We start from the raw sequence: 19,237 nt of genomic DNA on the forward strand, positions 1-19,237 counted from the left end.
TCATGGGCTACATAGGAGAGGGAGTGAGGAAGAACCGTGTCTCCAGTCACAGCTCTAGGGGATGTTACAGGTTCAGGAGTAATTAGCTGAGATGGAAATCACCCGGAATGACGGGGGGAGGAGCCCCACACTTCATAAAGGGATCCCAGGTTTCTACTGCCTCTGAGTGGCTGCAGACTCCATTCGACCCCAAATCCTGCAAATGGGATCTACGGTTACCCAGCGCCCCATTGTGCTGTAGTGGGGCAGGGGGATCAGAGCGATCAGCGATGGGGAGGGTCTCTCACTGAGGCGCACGTACTGCTCCCTGCAGCGCAGGCCCCGAGTGCTGTGCTGGGGCACTGGGCTCAGCAATGACTGCGAGGGGAGAACGCCCCCTACTGAGCCCCCACCCTACTCCCTGCAGCACAGGCAAGGGAAATGGGATCAGCACTGATACCACGGGAAGAGAGACACTTACTGTGACCCCGAGCTGGATCCCTGCAGTACAGGCCCTTAGCACCATGCTGGGGCACTGGGGTCAGCGCTGACTCAGACAGGAGAGCTGGGTCTGTGCTGAAAGCTTCCCAGCACCACCCACAGTGACGTGATGGAAGAGGGTTACCTGAGCACACAACACCGGCATCTTCTCCATGGTGACAGTTATTGTCTCCCCAAGGCAGAGCCCTGCATTCGGCGAGGGCAGCTTCTGTCCCTGTGCACTGAACATCATCCAGCCAGATGGGGTCAGATCCTTGCCCAAAGTGAGCCCCCGCTAGGGCTGATAACGCCGTCCCACAGCCCAGCTCCCTGCACACAACTCCAGCATCTGTTATGTCCCAGCTGTCATCACACACGGTTCCCCATTGCTGGTTGTGAAACACCTCGACTCTCCCAGCACAGCGACTCGAACCATCAACCAGTCGGATTGAAGCCCTCTCTGGAACGGATGAGTCTGCAAATGTGCCAAGGGAATAAACACTCAAGGAACTTCCTTTGCCTCTGATCACTAGTGACATTGGGGAACATAGCAACTCAGATCTGATCAGTCTCTACAATTGCCTGACACAGGTTCATTCCCCCCCTACTAATATACAGCAGCCTCTGGGGCGTGAAGGGGCAGCTGAGAGACAGGCCATGAAAACACGCAGGCTGTGTAGGAGAGGAAGTGAGGAAGAACCCTGTCTCCAATCACAGCAGTGGGGGATGTTACAGGTTCGGGGTAATTGGCTGAGGTTAAAATCACTATAATGGGGTAAGAGCCCCACACTTCATAAAGGAACCAATGGTTTATATTGCCTCTGAGATGCTGCAGGCTCCATTTGACCCCAAATCCCACAAAGGGGATCTACAGTTACCCTGCACCCCATTGTGCTGTAGTGAGGCAGGGTGATCAGAGCGATCAGTGATGGGGAGGGTCTCTCACTGAGGCGCACGTCCTGCTCCCTGCAGTGCAGGCCCTAAGTGCTGTGCTGGGGCACTGGGCTCAGCACTGACTGCGAGGGGAGAACGCCCCCTACTGAGCCCCCATCCTGCTCCCCACAACACCCACAGTGATGGAGGAGGGTTACCTGAGCACACAACACCGGCATCTTCTCCGTGGTTACAGTTATGGATTCCCCAAGGCAGAACCCTGCAATCGGAGAGGGCAGCTTCTGTCCCTGTGCAGTTGATGTTATCCAGCCAGATGGGGTCTGATCCTCGTCCAAATCGAGCCCCTCCTGGGGCTGATAATGCCGTCCCACAGCCCAGCTGCCTGCACACGACTCCAGCATCTGTTATGTCCCAGCTGTCATCACACACGGTTCCCCAGAGCAGGTTGTGAAGCACCTCGACTCTCCCAATGCAGTGACTTGGGCCATTCACCAGTCGGAGCTGAGTCTGCTCTGAAATGCCTGAGTCTGCAAATGCCCCAAGGAAATAAACACTCGCTGCATCTGATCACTAGTGACCCTGGGGAAAGTAGTACCTCCCATTAATGGGTGTGAACAGCCTGTGCAACTGCCTGTCAGGAGTTCACTCCCCACCACTGACATTCAGCCACCTCTGGAGTAGGACAGGGCAGCTGAGAGACCAGGCCCAGAAACTCATGGGCTGTGCAGGAGAGGGAGTGAGGAAGAACCCTGTCAACAGTCACAGCTTTGGGGATATTACAGGTTCAAGGGTAATTAGCTGACATGGTGTGACGTTATTGATATAAATGGGGACCATATAGAACATGGGTTGCAACCAAGGTCCTGTAGTGGCACCAAATCCTAAGTAAAGGGGGTCATATAAGGTGTCTAAGACCAGGTTCCGGGTTGCTGGTTATAATTATGCTGTCTGTATGTCTGTATCATTTTTAGTTGAAGTTATGAATGTTGGCTCTATGCTGTCAATATTTCAAGTTTGTGCTGTGCTTCTGGGGGAAGCCTCCCAGACAAGCTGGTGTTAGCTCTGCCTAGCCTGTTTGATGGCCCATTAAGGACCATTAAGGACACAATGGACCCATGGAGAGAAGGCAGACACGCCTTGTGACTCAGCAAAGTATGCAGGGACTGGCCCATGTGACTCCAGGCTACATCTTGCTGTAAATTTCCACAGTGAAGACAAAGAGATTCTTACACCTGGAAAAGTCTATATAAGGCTGATGCTTCGTCTCCATCTTGTCTTCAATCCTGCTTCTGACCTCTGGAGGGACTTTGCCACAAACTGAAGCTTTACACAAGGGACTGAAGGACCCATCCCAGTGGGGGATGCTCTCCAGAGACTTAATCTAAACCTGCAGTTTACTCCAGCACTGCTGCAAGCCTGAACTAAGAACTTTGCCATTACTGTATGTAATTGATTGCATTTAACCAATTCTACCTCTCATCTCTACCTTTTTCCCTTTGTAAATAAACCTTTAGATTTTAGATTCTAAAGGATTGGCAACAGCGTGATTTGTGGGTAAGATCTGATGTGTATATTGACCTGGGTCTGGGGCTTGGTCCTTTGGGATCGAGGGAACCTTTTTCTTTTATTGGGGTGTTGGTTTTCATAACCATTTATCCCCAGGACGAGTGCACTGGTGGTGATACTGGGAGACTGGAGTGTCTAAGGAAATTGCTTGTGTGACTTGTGGTTAGCCAGTGGGGTGAGACCAAAGTCCTTTTGTCTGGCTGGTTTGGTTTGCCTTAGAGGTGGAAAAACCCCAGCCTAGGGCTGTAACTGCCCTGTTTAAGCAATTGGTCCTGATTTGGCACTCTCAGTTGGGTCCCGCCAGAATCGCTCCGTCACAGTGGCGTAGTCGTGCTAGGATCCACAGAACCAGGTCAATTAAGCTTTGGGTCAGAACCCCACGCTATCCAAATTTTACCTTTGGGATTGAGAGTTTGGTTGGTTAAAGATCAGTGACAATGAGACAGAGAGCATCAGGAAAAGCAAGGAAACTGCAAGCCTTGAGAGACAGCCTGCAGTTTGATTATGAGCAAGAACTGGCAGAAATTCGAATGGAGAAAGAGGCTGATGAGAGAAAGAAAGAAGTTGCTAAGAGGGAAGAAAAAGCTCGTAAGAGGCGTCTGGAGCTGCTGGCTGCTGAGGAGAAAACTCGACAGATGCAACAGGAGACAGCTAGACTCCAACTCCAAGTCAAAAAAGCAATGGAAGAACAGCAGAGACTGTATCCTCTTGAAAGTCCAGTTTGTAACAATGTTGGTATGTTGTATAACTCTGAGCAGTTGTCTGGGGGTAACCAAATGTACCCCAACAATGCCACCTTTTATGTCAATGCTGTTACTGTGGGTTCAGTAGGGGGTGGCCCCATAAATTGTGGCAGTGCTATGTATGAGAGTGTAAAAGTCAATGGTAAAAGCTGTTTAGGGCAAACTATGGCTTCTAACATCACTCTTGTTAAAGCAGATCTGGTCAAAGAGGAAGATTATTTACCAAATCAGAGTGTGAATGTTGTGATCCTCTGTGAGTTTACTGTCCGTGTGCCTTTAGCCAGAATCCACCTTGAGTGGAATGGGGCTCAGCATGAAGTGATAGCTGGCGTCAGGAAGTTATTGCCTAAAGATCTTTTAATTGGGGAAAATGTTGAGGCTTTGTTCAATCCAGGTAGCCAGTCACAGGAGAGGAATAATCTTAAACCTGTGTCTATTGTGAGCAAGGATTTGCCTGAGGTGGGTTGCTCCAAAGGTTTGTCTGTGCAAAAAAGCAGCTTGTCTGGGAATGAAGTTTCTGAATGTCTGTCTGATGTCTCAGAAGTTAATCTGGAGTTAGATCAAGAGCAGAAAGATCTCATTGGTGAGGAAAATGTTTCTCAGGAGCAGACTAAAGTAGATGGTCAGGTTAAAGCCCTAACTGAGGAAGGAGAGGGTAAATTTGTAATGGGTAATGGATTGTTGGCTAGTGCAGCTTGTAGAAGTAAACCTGAAATGGGTAACTGTGATTTGCTAAAAGTAGCTCAGTGTAGTGAAAAGAGCAGCAGCTTGTCTGTTGGGAGAGGCAATGTGCCTGGTAGGGAAAGTTTGCAGGAGACAAGGCAGCCTTGTGAGCTGATGGCTTTGTCTAATCAGCAATTTGGGAAGGGAGGGATAGTGGAAGATGAGTGTCCATATCCCTTACCTGTTTCCTGTGTGGAGAAATGTGACAGTGGAGGGAATGTGCCTGTGTCTGTCAGGAGTATTGACTTGCCTATAAAGGAAGCTACTCCAGTCTCCAAGCAGTTGTCTGTGAACAGCCCTGTGTGCTGGGACAAGGGAAGTAAAATCCCAAGCTGTGTGTCTGGTAAAGGAGAATGTGTCTCCGGCTCTTCTGTGTCTGTGGAGCAGACAGAAGGTGCCTGTCAGCCTGTAATGGTTGAGGGTGATTCAGTTGTCTCGAAGTTGGTTGTAAATACAGCTAAAGCCCAGGAAGGGAATGGTCCTGAGTTTGTGTCTGCTGGGGGGAATGGCACTGTGACTAGGTTGCATCCAGTTAGTGTCATAGCAAAATCCCAGAGACCAGACAATTCTGGTGCTTGTAGTTTGCCAGTTGCTAATGTGTGGTTGGAAAAGGGTGCAGCAACTCTGTCTGATCAGGGTGATACCCCAGCCAGGGCACAAGGAGAGCATAAAGGTGATTTAATTGTGTTACCGACTGACAGTTTGACAACTTGTAGCAAGAAGGAAAAGATTCCTGAACTTGTTCATGGCCAAGGGAAGGAGACTACTTCTGACCTGTTATCTAGAAAGTCTGTAGGTGTGCCTAAAAGGGGATTGTGTAGAAATCTGCCTGTGGGGCCTGAAGTGAGTCTAAGTGTAAGTGAGACCCAGAAAGTGGCTGTGGTTGCTCAGGGAAGTGTTCCTGTAGAGCAAGCCCTAGGTGGAGAGGGGAAGGGCAGAATTTCTGAGAGGGGTGAATTGCTGCTTAGAGAAGCTCCTAGGGAAAGGAATCCTCATGGTAGCCTGTGCAAGCAGTTTACTGCAACTGAAGGGTGTAAAAGTGATTTAATCAAGAAAGTTTCAGTTCCTAACAACCAGAAATTTTCTGTTGTGAATGGATCCACTGACTTTCCTTTTGAGAGATCCAGTGTGGGCAGCTTTGAAAAGGTCTCAGGTGGAGTAGAAGCTGTTAAGGAAGTTGAGCAGCCCTATAACCACCTGGCTGTGTGTGGCCAGCTTGTTGGGGAGACAATGCTGTTGGGACAGGAATGTCTCCATGCTGAATCGGTAAGTGAGCAGTCTGTGCTTCAGGGTCTGAGGACAGATTCAGTTACTGGTTTTTCAAAGCAGAACAGTTTTATGGCTGAATGCTTGAGGAGGCAGGGGAGAGCAAGCCAGCTCTCACCCTCAGACTCTTTGGATTTGTGTGGTATCTCTGTAAGACAAAGTCCAGCTGTGGAATCCATAGCAGCTAAGAAGTTAAAAGCTAGTGTCTGTGTTGATGCGAATTACTTGGCTGTCAGGGAGAAGAAAGACTTGCTAATAGCTGTTAGCACAGAGGGCCCACCCCATCAGCCGGTGATCTCTGTTAAGCAAGAGAAATCAGGGTTTAATCCTGCAGGACAAGAAGGAAAGAGAAGACTGAATTTTGCAAAGGGAAGCCACAGGTTAACCCTAAAATGCCCAATCTCCAATGGTATTGAGCCAAGGGTATGGCATGACAAATATGATTGTAAATGGACACTTGCAATGAATTTGTTGTTATTGCTGATGCTAATTTTTGTAACTAATGTGTTGCTATTGCCAAGGACTGTAACAATGTACAATGTGCCTAATCTTTTGGAAAATCCCTTAAACATGTTGAAAGGAATACATGAAAACATACTTTATGTTAAAGGGCCTTGCTATACGGATGTTTCACAGTTGATGCATGTAAACAGTGTTGGAACTTTTCACAGGGCAAAATACATTCCAGACCTGATGTGCTGTATGAAAGGGGAAACTGAGGCACACTACCATATTGCTTTCATGGCTAAATGCCAAGAGTCCTGTACTATGAACAACATCAATATCTACATTGGTTTAATGTTAATTGGGTTCAAAACATTGGCCAAGGCTGGTATGGATAAAGTAGCTGTTTTCTTTAGCTCTTGGCAAGATCACATGAAACATACAGGAACCATGCTGCAAAAGCTAACCAAGTTATACCTTAAGTTTGTAAAGAGATCCATTCATGTTATTGAACATGACTTTGATAAACCATTTCGGTTATACACTGGTGCGGCCTCTAGCCCAACACTAGCTGTAGTGAGACGGACCCAAGGAAAGGGGGCTCTTGGGATGCAGTCAGCGATGTTTTGTCATCCCTTCCTGCATCAATTTTGCGTTGGGGGTGTGACGTTATTGATATAAATGGGGACCATATAGAACATGGGTTGCAACCAAGGTCCTGTAGTGGCACCAAATCCTAAGTAAAGGGGGTCATATAAGGTGTCTAAGACCAGGTTCCGGGTTGCTGGTTATAATTATGCTGTCTGTATGTCTGTATCATTTTTAGTTGAAGTTATGAATATTGGCTCTATGCTGTCAATATTTCAAGTTTGTGCTGTGCTTCTGGGGGAAGCCTCCCAGACAAGCTGGTGTTAGCTCTGCCTAGCCTGTTTGATGGCCCATTAAGGACCATTAAGGACACAATGGACCCATGGAGAGAAGGCAGACACGCCTTGTGACTCAGCAAAGTATGCAGGGACTGGCCCATGTGACTCCAGGCTACATCTTGCTGTAAATTTCCACAGTGAAGACAAAGAGATTCTTACACCTGGAAAAGTCTATATAAGGCTGATGCTTCGTCTCCATCTTGTCTTCAATCCTGCTTCTGACCTCTGGAGGGACTTTGCCACAAACTGAAGCTTTACACAAGGGACTGAAGGACCCATCCCAGTGGGGGATGCTCTCCAGAGACTTAATCTAAACCTGCAGTTTACTCCAGCACTGCTGCAAGCCTGAACTAAGAACTTTGCCATTACTGTATGTAATTGATTGCATTTAACCAATTCTACCTCTCATCTCTACCTTTTTCCCTTTGTAAATAAACCTTTAGATTTTAGATTCTAAAGGATTGGCAACAGCGTGATTTGTGGGTAAGATCTGATGTGTGTATTGACCTGGGTCTGGGGCTTGGTCCTTTGGGATCGAGGGAACCTTTTTCTTTTATTGGGGTGTTGGTTTTCATAACCATTTATCCCCAGGACAAGTGCACTGGTGGTGATACTGGGAGACTGGAGTGTCTAAGGAAATTGCTTGTGTGACTTGTGGTTAGCCAGTGGGGTGAGACCAAAGTCCTTTTTGTCTGGCTGGTTTGGTTTGCCTTAGAGGTGGAAAAACCCCAGCCTAGGGCTGTAACTGCCCTGTTTAAGCAATTGGTCCTGATTTGGCACTCTCAGTTGGGTCCCGCCAGAATCGCTCCGTCACACATGGAAATCACCCAGAGTGTGGGAAGGAGAAGCCCCACACTTCATAAAGGGATCCCAGGTTTCTACTGCCCCTGAGCAGCTGCAGGCTCCATTCAACCCCAAATCCCAGAAATGGGATCTACGGTTACCCAGCGCCCCATTGTGCTGTAGTGGGGCAGGGGGATCAGAGCTATCAGCGATGGGAGGGTCTCTCACAGAAGTGCACGTACTGCTCCCTGCAGCGCAGGCCCTAAGTGCTGTACTGGGGCCAGCCCTGCCTGCAAGGGGAGGGCATTATTATTGAAACCACCACCCTGCCTCCTACAGCCATCACCACCCTGGAACACTGGGGTCAGCACTAACTGCAGGGGGAAAGGCCCCTTGTGTGGTCCCCAAACTGCTCCCTACAGCACAGTCCCTTCACCCACATGGGGGTCAGCACTGACTGCAAGGGCAGAGCAGTCCCTCAGGAGCCCGCACGCTCTCCCTGCAGCATGGGCCCCAGCACAGTGCGGTTACATTGGGCTCTGAACCGACCGCCCCCTATTGATCTCTACCCCACTCCCTGCAGCATCCACCGGGATGGAGGAGGGTTACCTGAGCACACAACACCGGCATCTTCTCCATGGTGACAGTTATTCTCTCCCCAAGGCCGAGCCCTGCAATCAGTGAGGGCAGCTTCTGTCCCTGTGCAGTGAACATCATCCAGCCAGATGGAGTCAGTTCCTCGCCCAAAGTGAGCCGCCCCTGGGGCTGTTGACGCCAGCCCACAGCCCAGCTGTCTGCACACGACATCGGCATCCTGTAGGTTCCAGCTGTCATCACACACGGTTCCCCACTGCTGGTTGTGAAGCACCTCGACCCTCCCAGCGCAGCGACTCGGGCCGTTCACCAGACGGAGCGAAGTCTGCTCTGAAATGCCTGAGTCTGCAAATATCCCAATGGAATAAACTCTCAGGTAGGTTCCTGTACATCTGATTGCTACTAATGCTGGGGAACTTAGCACCTCCCTCTGACAGGTCTGAACAGCCTCTAAACAGAGCGCCTGCCTGTCAAGGACATACCCCACACCTCTGATATGCAGTCAGTTCTGGGGTGGAACAAGGCAGCTGAGAGACAGGACATAGAAATTCATGGGCTGTGTAGGAGAGGAATTGAGGAAGAACCCTGTCTCCAGACACAGCTGGGGGGATGTTACAGGTTCAGGCAAATTAGTGGAGATGTAAATCACCCGGAGTGATGGGGATAGGAACCCCACACTTCATAAAGGGATCCCTGAGTTGCTGCAGGATCCATTCAACCCCAAACCCCAGAAATGGGAGCTACGGTTACCTAGCGCCCCATTGTGCTGTTGTGGGGCAGGGGGATCAGCGATGGGGAGGGTCTCTCACAGAGGCGCACATACTGCTCCCTGCAGCACAGGCCCTAAGTGCTGTGCTGGGGCACTGGGCTCAGCACTGACTGTGAGAGGAGAGCGCCCCCTACTGAGCCCCCATCCTACTCCCTGCAGCACAGGCCTATAGAACTGTGTGGGAAAATGGGGTCAGTGCTGACACCATGGGAAGAGCAACATTTTCTGTGACCCCCAACGGGCTCCCTGCAGTACAGGCCCTTAGCCCCATGCTGGGGCACTGGAGTCGGTGCTGACTCAGACAGGAGAGCTGGGTCTGTGCTGAAAGCTTCCCACCCGATCCCTGCACCACCCACAGTGAAGTGATGGAGGAGGGTTACCTGAGCACACAACACTGGCATCTTCTTCATGGGTGCAGTTACTGTCTCCCCAGGGCCTAGCCCTGCATTGGGAGAGGGCAGCTTCTGTCCCCGTGCAGTTGACATTACCCAGCCAGATATGATCAGATCCTCGCCCAAAGTGAGCTCCAGTGGGGGTTGATAACGCCGTCCCACAGCCCAGCTGCCTGCACACGACTCCAGCATCCTGTAGGTCCCAGCTGTCATTACACACAGTTCCCCACTTCTTGTTATGAAACACCTCGACTCTCCCAGCGCAGCGACTCGAACCATTCACCAGTCGCAGCTGAGTCACTTCGGAGATGCCGGTGTCTGCAAACACCCAAGGGAATAAGCACTGAGGGAGGTTCCTGGGCCTCTGATCTCTCGTTTCACTGGGGAATGGAGCATCTCCTGCTGATGGGTCTGACCGGTCTCTGCACACAGCAACTGCCTTTCAAGGGCTCCCCACCACTGAGCAGGCTAATCACTTGGGTAATGTTGAAGTCTGTTCGTTCCCCTCCCAGCCAGCTGTCACCTAGTTAGGCAGATTGGTAATAAAAAAGGTAATAATTGGAGATATACCAATCTTCTAGAACTGGAAGGGACCTTGAAAGGTCAGGTAGTCCAGCCCCCTGCTTTCACTAGCAGGACCAATTTTTTGCCCCAGATCCCTAAGTGGCCCCCTCAAGGATTGAACTCACAACCCTGGGTTTAGCAGGCCAATGCTCAAACCACTGAGCTATCCCTCCCCCTTGACCTACTACTTCCACTAGAGCACTTAAAAAGATTATCCCCATGCAGCCGGCAGGAACCTCCTGAGGAGGAGATTTACACCCTCACTCCTGGCGCTGGTATTCACTTCAGTGTGATACTGTGCAGTGCTGCGGGGCAGATGCTGGCATAAGCATCTTGGTGATTGGCAGCTGAACACAGTCACCCCTGTTATTAGTGGTTGCCTTAGCCTGACATCAGCATTGAATTTACATATATTTGTTCCATAGCTCCCTGAAAACGTCACCCAGAGTCCAGGAACAAACCATTCCAATGTGTAGTAAGAATAGTAAATATGGCAGGTGACCAGCTTGGCTTAACAGTGAAATCCTTGCTGATCTTAAACACAAAAAAGAAGCTTACAAGAAGTGGAAGATTGAAGAGGTACTAAATATTGCTCAAGCATGCGGGAGTGAAATCAGGAAGGCCAAATCACACTTGGAGTTGAAGCTAGCAAGGGATGTTAAGAGTAACAAGAAAGGTTTCTACAGGTATGTTAGCAACAAAAAGGTAGTCAGGGAAAGAGTGGGCCCCTTACTGAATGGGGGAGGAACCTAGTGAAAGAGGATGTGGAAAAAGCTAATGTACTCAATGCTTTTTTTCTCTCTGTCTTCACAAACAAGGCCAGCTCCCAGACTACTGCACTGGGCAACACAGCATGGGGAGGCAGTGACCAGCCCTCTATGGAGAAAGAAGTGCTTCAGGACTATTTAGAAAAGCTGGATGAGCACAAGTCCATGGGACAGGATGCATTACATCCCAGGGTGCTAAAGGAATTGGCAGGTGTGATTGCAGAGCCATTGGCCATTATCTTCGAAAACTCATGGCGATCGGGAGAGGTCCCGGATGACTGGAAAAAGGCTACTGTAGTGCCCATCTTTAAAAAAGTGAAGGAGGAGGATCTGGGGAACTACAGGCCAGTCAGCCTCGCCTCAGTCCTGGAAAAATCATGAAGCAGGTCCTCAAAGAATCAATTTTGAAGCACTTCGAGGAGAGGAAAGTGGTCAGGAACAGTCAGCATGGATTCACCAAGGACAAGTCATGCCTGACCAACCTAATTGCCTTCTATGATAAGATAACTGGCTGTGTGGAAGAAGGGAAAGCGGTGAACATGTTATTCCTTGACTTTAACAAAGCTTTTGATATGGGGGCTGCAGGAAGTGGCACGGACTGAGGGATGTGCTGGCCACTGCTTCCCACAGCCCCCATTGGCCTGGAGTGGCGAACCGCGGCCAGTGGGAGCTGCAATTGGTCGAACCTGTGGACGCTGCAGGTAAACAAACCATCCCGGCCCGCCAGCAGATTTCACTGATGGGCCGTGTGCCAAAGGTTGCCGATCCCTGAACTAGAGGTGAGTACGGTTGGAATGAGCTCTCCCCTGACAGCGAGTGATGAGCTGGGGAGGGGAAAAGGCTTCAGGACCAGATACTATTTACATGAACACACCCATTCTGCCTAGTATCCAGCAGGTATCCAGCAGACAGAGCTGTGTTGGCTGGTGCTGGGTTACAAATCACTGTAGTACTGAATACAGGGGAAGTGAAATGTTGTTGTCCTGATTGTCTGAGTAAAGGGCAGCAGAACTGTGCTTAGCCTGCCCTGACTGAGGGGGTCACCCACAACTGAACTGAACTCACTAACCAGGGGGGTTCAGACACCAGACTCCTATGAAGAGTGGGGTGGGTGGAGATGGGTGTTCCTGCTGAGGGGTGTGGGCTCTGTGTATGAGGTCTAGCCATGGTTCAATCTGCCCAGTTAATTAAAGTTCCATTAGGAGGTTTTTTGGTTTCAGTGATCACTAGAGCTGAAATCACCTGCTGTCAGACACTGTTTCTGCCCAGCCTGCTTCAGCACTGAGGGTTCCCCACTAGCAGCTGACAGTCACTGAGAGCTGGGTGGAGCCTCAAGAGAGCGACCTGCAGAGATCACAGCGGAGAGGCCAGGGGCAGCAGAAGGTGAGGGTGAGCGGCTGGCAGGGCAGCTGCCACCAGAGCAAGCACCCAGACAGCAGAGCGAGCCAGGCACTCTCCTCCCTGCCCCCATGGTGGGAGCTGAACTCACACAGGTGCACCTCTAAACTCTGGGTCTTCACAAACCAAGGACAACCACTGTGGTAATAGGTAATAATTGGAGATATACCAATCTCCTAGAACTGGAAAGGACCTTGAAAGGTCATTGAGTCCAGCCCCCTGCCTTCACTAGCAAGACCAATTTTTGCCCCAGATACCTAAGTGGCCCCCTCAAGGATTGAACTCACAACCCTGGGTTTAGCAAGCCAATGCTCAAACCACTGAACTATCCCTCCCCCCTCTGTAAGTGGGATGTGGTGGAGAAAGAAGGGAGGGGCACCTTAAAGGAACTTTGAGTTGCTGGACTCTAGAAACTGAGGCAAGATACTGCCCAGTGTACTCTGGGATAGGTGTTTTGTTCATGGTTTTATCTATTTCCGGTGTTTTCTCAAGCTAATGCTGGGTTTTATTAAAAAGTTTCTTTTCTGCCCTGAGACTCTGTGCTTCCAAGAAGGGAAGCTTTGCCTCATAGAAGCACCCAGGGGGTGGTGTGTAATTGTCTCAGGTTACTGGGTGGGTGCTCAAGCAGGTTCTGTGGTATTGATGAAAAGGACCCCTAGAATCCTAGATATTGAAGCCAGCCCTGGTTGCTGCTGACTCCACCTGGCAGAAGGGTTACCTAGATATCAACTTGTGAAATACGCAAAAGAAGACGACTCCCCCCACTGAGATGAAGCCACTTCTGGGTTAGGACAGGGCAGTTGAGAAACAGGACAGGGAAATATTTAGGCTGTGTAGGACAGGAAGTGTCCTATGTCCAGCTGTTGGGGAAGTTACAGGTTCAGGGCTAATTTCCTGAGATGCAAATCCGCCGGAACACGGTGATTGGGAACCGGACTCTTGAGAAATTGGCCCTGGATTTTTAGTTTGAGTGAGCGGCTGCAGGCTCCGTTGACACCAAATCCAACTAATGGAAGTTATAGTTACCCAGCCCCCCCCTTGTGCAGCAGAGGGGTCTGTCCCAGGGATAACTAAATGCCAACTGGCAGAGGGCACAGGGATACTTAGAGTTATACCGGGATCCCCTGGGTGAGATATATGCACAATAGCTCACCAAAGGTGGCATGTGAGGTCGACCTAATGGGAGCAAGATGTTTGGATGGGACCTAGTTGAAGAGAGATGTAAAATGTGGAATATGAGGCTCCAGAAGTGCTGAAGTGAAGCTTGTCACCTGCACCATGGCAATCCCTTCAGCTGAGCCAATCAGCACATAGAACAAAGCACAGGTGTGGAGACAGGCTGTATTCACTGTCTGGGCCCTGTGGGGGCCTGAGAATTTACAAGGACAAAGGCCCCCAGAATAAGTGTCTGAAGAGAGACCTCCTCTAGGAAGAGACAATGGTCTGTACGTAGAAAGAAAGAGGAGAGGGGACAAGAGCTCCCTTTCACCCAGGAGGCAGCTGACAGCCTTTGTCTCAGGAACAGGAGATCACAGCCAAGCCTGGAGTAAAACCCTGGAAGGACTGTGGGGTGAGCGTTGCTCTACCAGACAGAAAAGTATCTCGTTCAATGAGTCCAGGCTCTAGTCAGCGTGGTATGATTTTATTGGCCATGGAACCATTTCATTCCAACCCTTCTCCTTGCTACCCCTCGAATCTCTACACTCTGTGAAATCACTTGTCCTTGGTGTGACTATGAAGTGAACTAGGGATGTGTGTCGATTGGGGCAGAGATGGGAGGTGGAACTGGTCAGCTGAGGGCCCTGTTCCTTTGGGAGCAGCAGATCTGTGACTGCTGTGAATGCCCAGTGGGGCAGGGGCTGGGAGCTATAGGGGGACACTCGGAGGGCAGGGGGCTGGAGTGTGCCTATTGCCAACCTGGAGAGAGGCCACCCCACGAGGCCTAGAGGAAATGGCTTGTGTGGCCTGTGGCTGAGGGAGTTGGAGAACTGCCCCCCAGTGGGCACAGACAAGGCTTCCTCATACTAGGGGCCCATGGCACCGCACTGGGGCCTTAGGACTAGCACAACTGCAAGGGGAGAGCACCCCCTACTGACACCCAGCCCTCCTCCCTGCACCGCAGGCCCCTCGTCCCCACACTGGGGCGCAGGGGCCAGCATTGACTTCAAGGGGAGAGTGCCCCCTACTGAGCCCCCATGCCGCTCCCTGCAGCACAGGCCTATAGATCTGCACAGGGGAATTAGGGTCACCAGGGCTTGTGAGAGGAGAGCGCTCCCTACTGGAACCGCCATATTGCTCACTGAAGCACAGGCCCTAAGCACCGTGCTGGGGTTAATAATGGGTGTGAGGAGACAATGCCCTGTAATGAGCTTCCCACCCTGCTCCCTGCAACAGCATAGTGATGGATGAGGGTTACCTGAGCACACAACACTGGCATCTTCTCTGTGGTGACAGTTATTGTCTCCCCAAGGCCGAGCCCTGCATTCGGAAAGGGCAATTTCTGTCCCTTTGCACTGAACATCGTCCAGCCAGATACGGTTAGATCCTTGCCCAAATCGACCCGCTCCTGGGGCTGATAGCGCTGTCCCACAGCCCAGTTGCCTGCACACGATTCCAGCATCAATTATGTCCCAGTTGTCATCACACACGGTTCCCCACTGCTGGTTGTGAAGCACCTCGACTCTCCCAGCACAGCGACTCGGGCCGTTCACCAGTCGGAGCTGAGCCACTTGTGAGATGCCTGTGCCTGCAAACACCCCAAGGGAATAAACACTCAGGGAGGTTCCTGTGCATCTAATCAGTGGTGATGCCGGGGAAAGTAGCACCTCCCACTTATGTGTCTGAACAGCCTCCTCACACAGCTACCGCCTCTCAGGGTCTCACTCCCCACCACTGATATGCAGCCACCACTAGGGTGCAGCTGAGAAACAGGGAAGAGAAATCTGGCCCAGTTATTTAGGCAGGACGGGGGGAAGAATTCTGCAGCCAGTCAGAACGGTGCCAAATGTGAAAGGTTCATGGCTCATCAGCTAAGATGCTAATTGGCCAGGGCAATGGGTTTAGGAGCCTGATGCTTGACAAAGTGACCCAAGGTCCCTACTCCTTGGGAATGGCTGCAGGCTCCATCTAACACTGAATCTGATCAGCAGGATTCAGAGAGTCCCAAGGCCCAAAGTGCCCACTGTGACCACCTCATCTGACCTCCTGTGTAGCATGGGCCAGAGACCTGCCCCAGGGTAATTCCTAGGGCAGATCTTTCATAAACGTCCAATCTTGATTTAAAAATTGCCAGAGAGGGAGGATCCCCCACAACCCTTGATAAGATGTTCCAACAGCTATGAATCCTCATCGATACAAATTTGCACTTTATCTGTCATTTAAATTTGTCTCTCTTGAACTTCCAGCCATTGGATCTTATTAATCACTTGCCTGTAAGATTGAAGTGTCCTTTATTATCACATTTCTGTTCCCCATGATGGTAATTACAGACTGTGCTCAAGTGACCCCTTCACCTTCTCTTTGTTAAACTAAACAGACTGAGCTGTTTGGGTCTATCACCACAAGGCAGGTTTTCTAATCCTCTGATCATTCTCATGGCTCTTTGCTGAACCTTCTTAAATTTATCAACATCTTTCTTGAATTGTGGGCACCAGAACTGGACACAAGATTCCAGCAGCGTTCGCACCAGCACCAACTACAGAGGTAAAATAACTCTCTACAGCTACTCGAGATTCCCCTGTGTGTGCATCCCAGGACTGCATTAGCCATTTTGGTCACAGAGTCACACTGGGAGCTCCTGTTTAGATGATTATCCACCCCCCCATCCCCAAATCTTTCTCAGAGTTACTGCTTCCCAGGAAAGAGTCCCCCCTCTTTAAGTACGGCCTGCATTCTGTGTTTTTAGATGTATAATTTTACATTCAGTCATGTTAAAAGGCATCTTGTTTGCTTGCACCCAGATCACCCAGTGATTGAGATCACTCTGTGTCAGTGACCGGTCCTCTTCACTATTTACCAGTCTCTCAAATTTTGTGTCATCTGCAAACTTTCTAAGTGATGTTTTTATGTTTTCCTCCAGTCCCTTGATAAAATTGTTAAATAGTGTAGAGGCAAGAAGTGATCCTGCAGGACCCCAATCAAAGACATTTGCCTGATGATGATTCCCCATTCACAATTACATTTTGAGACCAGGAAGTTGGCCAGTTTTTAATTGATTTATCATGTATAATGTCAATTTTGCATTGTTCTCGTGCAGTGCCAAGTTGAATGCCTTACAGGAATCTACAGCAGTAGTGGGCAAACTGCAGCCCACAGGCAGGATCCATCACCTCAGGCAGGATCCAGCCCCTCAGGGCTTTGGATCCGGCCTGTGGGATTGCCACCCCAGTGGCGCCGTGGGTACCGTGCTGCTCCTCGAAGCGGACAGGTGAGGGTAGGGGGTCTGAGGGCTCCGTGCGCAGCCCTTGCCTGTGGGTTCCACACCCAAAGCTCCCATTGGCCACAGTTCCCCGTTCCCGGGAGTGGTGTGGGCCCAGAGCAGGCAAGGAACCTGCCTTAGTGGTGCCAGGCCGCTGGCACTCCGAAGCCGCTCCAGGTAAGCAGTGCTGGGCCAGAGCCCACACTCCGAACCCCTCCTGCATCCTGCACCCCAACCCCCTGTGCTGAGCCCCCTGCTGCATCCCACACCCCATCTCTACCCTAACCCCCTCTCCTGACAAGCTTTGGAGCTCACACAGAGCTCTTCTTCAGGTCTGGGCTTGGTATGGTTGGAAAGCTTGTCTCTCTCACCAACAGAAGTTGGTCCAATAAAAGACATTTCCTCACCCACCTTGTCTCTCTCGTATCCTGGGAGCGACATGGCTGCAACTACACTGCATACAAAAATGGCAGCTGTCTACTCACATCAAGGCTATTCCCTCCCATCTCATCAGAATAAGACACCAAGCGAGTCTGACTAGAACTCACTGGTCACAGAGCGCCCACAGTGCTGTAGTTGGGTGGGGGGATCAGATTGAGCAGAGGTGGCGAATACATCTCAGCCTGCAGCATGGTGCCCTGGCACCACGCGGAGGCTTTGGGATCAGCACTGACTCTGAGAGAGGGCAGCCCCGTCCTGTGGTCCCCACACTGCTCCCTGCAGCAAGGCCCTTAGAGGTGACCTGGGGCCTTGTGGTTACGCATAAATCTGCAGGGAGAGCAGCCTCCGCTGAGCCCAGCCCCACTCCCTGCAGCACAGTTTTTGCATCAGATTGTGTAGTAGGGTCAGGACTCACTGTGAGGGGAGAGCGCCCCAATGAATCCCCGAACTGCTTTTCACATGGGCATGATGAAGGAGAGTTACCTGAGCACACAACACCGGCATCTTCTCTGTGGTGACAATTATGATCCCCCCAAGGCTTAGCCCTGCATTCGGAGAGGGCAGCTTCGGTCCCTGTGCAGTTAACCTCATCCAGCAAAATTGGCCCAGATCCTTGTCCAAATCGAGCCCCTCCTGGGGCTGATAATGCCGTCCCACAGCCCAGCTGCCTGCACACGACTCCGGCATCCTGTAAGTCCCAGCCGTCATCACACACGGTTCCCCACTGCTGGTTGCGAATCACCTCGACTCTCCCAGCGCAGCGACTTGGGCTGTTCAGCAATCGCACCTGAGCCAGATGTGGAAGGGCTGAGTCTGCAAATTCCCCAAGGGAGTAGACAGAGAGATTCCTGTGCATCTTATCACTAGCAATGCTGGGAAATGCAACGCCTCCCACTGACAGGTCTAAACAGCCTCAGCACACAGTGACTGACCATCAAGGGCTCACTCCTCACCACAGACATGCTACTACCTCTGGGGTAGAACAGTGCAGCCGAGAGACAGGTTACGGAAAGATGGCCTAGTAGTTTAGGCAGGAAGTGGGGAAGAATTATGTCTCTCTCAGATACTGCCGGTCTGAAACTTAGGCCTACGAGATTGCCCAACTAGAGCGTCAATGTTCCACCACCAGAGGCCACACTTGCTGACTCATCATGGTCAGGTGACTAGCAGCAGACTGTTGATTGGACACCTCCAGGTATAAAGATTCCTGGTCCTGTCTTACCCCTTATCTGAACAACCAGTTGCTAGGCCAGCTGCTGGCCAGACCCATCGGACCTGCCCAAGTTCCTCATTCTTGTTCCTGACTCCTGCTTCCTTGCCCAGTTACTGTTCCTTGCTTCTGACGCCTGTTGCCTGGCCCAGAGAGTGCTATATATCTCACAGGGAAACAGCACAGCCCCCCAGCACCTCACTAGGACACTGGGGTGAGCACTGACTCAAACAGGAAAGAAGGGACTGTGCTGAAAGCTTCACAGCCAGTTCCAGGCAGCACCCCCAGATACATGAGAGAGGCAGGTTACCTGAGCAAACAACACCGGCATCTTCTCCATGGTGACAGTTATTGTTTCCCCAAGGCCGAGCCCTGCAATCGGCGAGGGCAGCTTCTGTCCCTGTGCAGTTAACCTCATCCATCCAGATGGTGTCAGATCCTCTCTCAAATCGAGCCCCCGCTAGGGCTGATAACGCCGTCCCACAGCCCAGCTGCCTGCACACGACTCCAGCATCAGTTAAGTCCCAGCCATCATCACACACGGTTCCCCACTGATGGTTGTGAAGCACCTCGACTCTCCCAGCGCAGCGATTGGGGCCGTTCACCAGCTGGAGAGGACCTGGGTCTGGAATGTTGGAGTCTGCAAATGCAATAAAAACTCAAGAAGATTCCTGTGCATCTGATCACAAGCGATGCTGATTACTGTATCACCTACCGCTGATGGGAGTGACTGGCCTCCTCCCACAGCCACTGCATGTCAAGGGCTAGGTCCCCACCACTGACATGCTGCCGCTTCGGGGTCGGACATTGCAGCTGAGAGTCAGGGCACAGAAACATGGTGACTGTGCATGACAGGAAGTAGGGGGAAATGCTCATCCAGT

General features: G+C 51.0%; 1 protein-coding gene across 1 annotated transcript in view; it reads right to left on the reverse strand.

Moving 5' to 3' along the window:
- Positions 1-72: 72 nt before the first annotated feature.
- Positions 73-19,237, reverse strand: part of LOC120388838 (deleted in malignant brain tumors 1 protein-like) — a 30,669-nt gene continuing 11,504 nt past the window's right edge. Inside the window, exons 6-13 of the mRNA XM_039510931.1 lie at positions 18,667-18,996; positions 17,630-17,959; positions 14,705-15,034; positions 9,548-9,877; positions 8,414-8,743; positions 1,551-1,880; positions 605-934; positions 73-86 (exon numbers count right to left, since the gene is read on the reverse strand). Of these exons, the coding sequence (XP_039366865.1) occupies positions 73-86; positions 605-934; positions 1,551-1,880; positions 8,414-8,743; positions 9,548-9,877; positions 14,705-15,034; positions 17,630-17,959; positions 18,667-18,996 (2,324 nt within the window). The remainder of the gene's footprint in view (positions 87-604; positions 935-1,550; positions 1,881-8,413; positions 8,744-9,547; positions 9,878-14,704; positions 15,035-17,629; positions 17,960-18,666; positions 18,997-19,237) is intronic.

Source organism: Mauremys reevesii, linkage group 22, assembly GCF_016161935.1.
Source record: "Mauremys reevesii isolate NIE-2019 linkage group 22, ASM1616193v1, whole genome shotgun sequence".
In the NCBI taxonomy this organism is placed as follows: domain Eukaryota; kingdom Metazoa; phylum Chordata; order Testudines; family Geoemydidae; genus Mauremys; species Mauremys reevesii.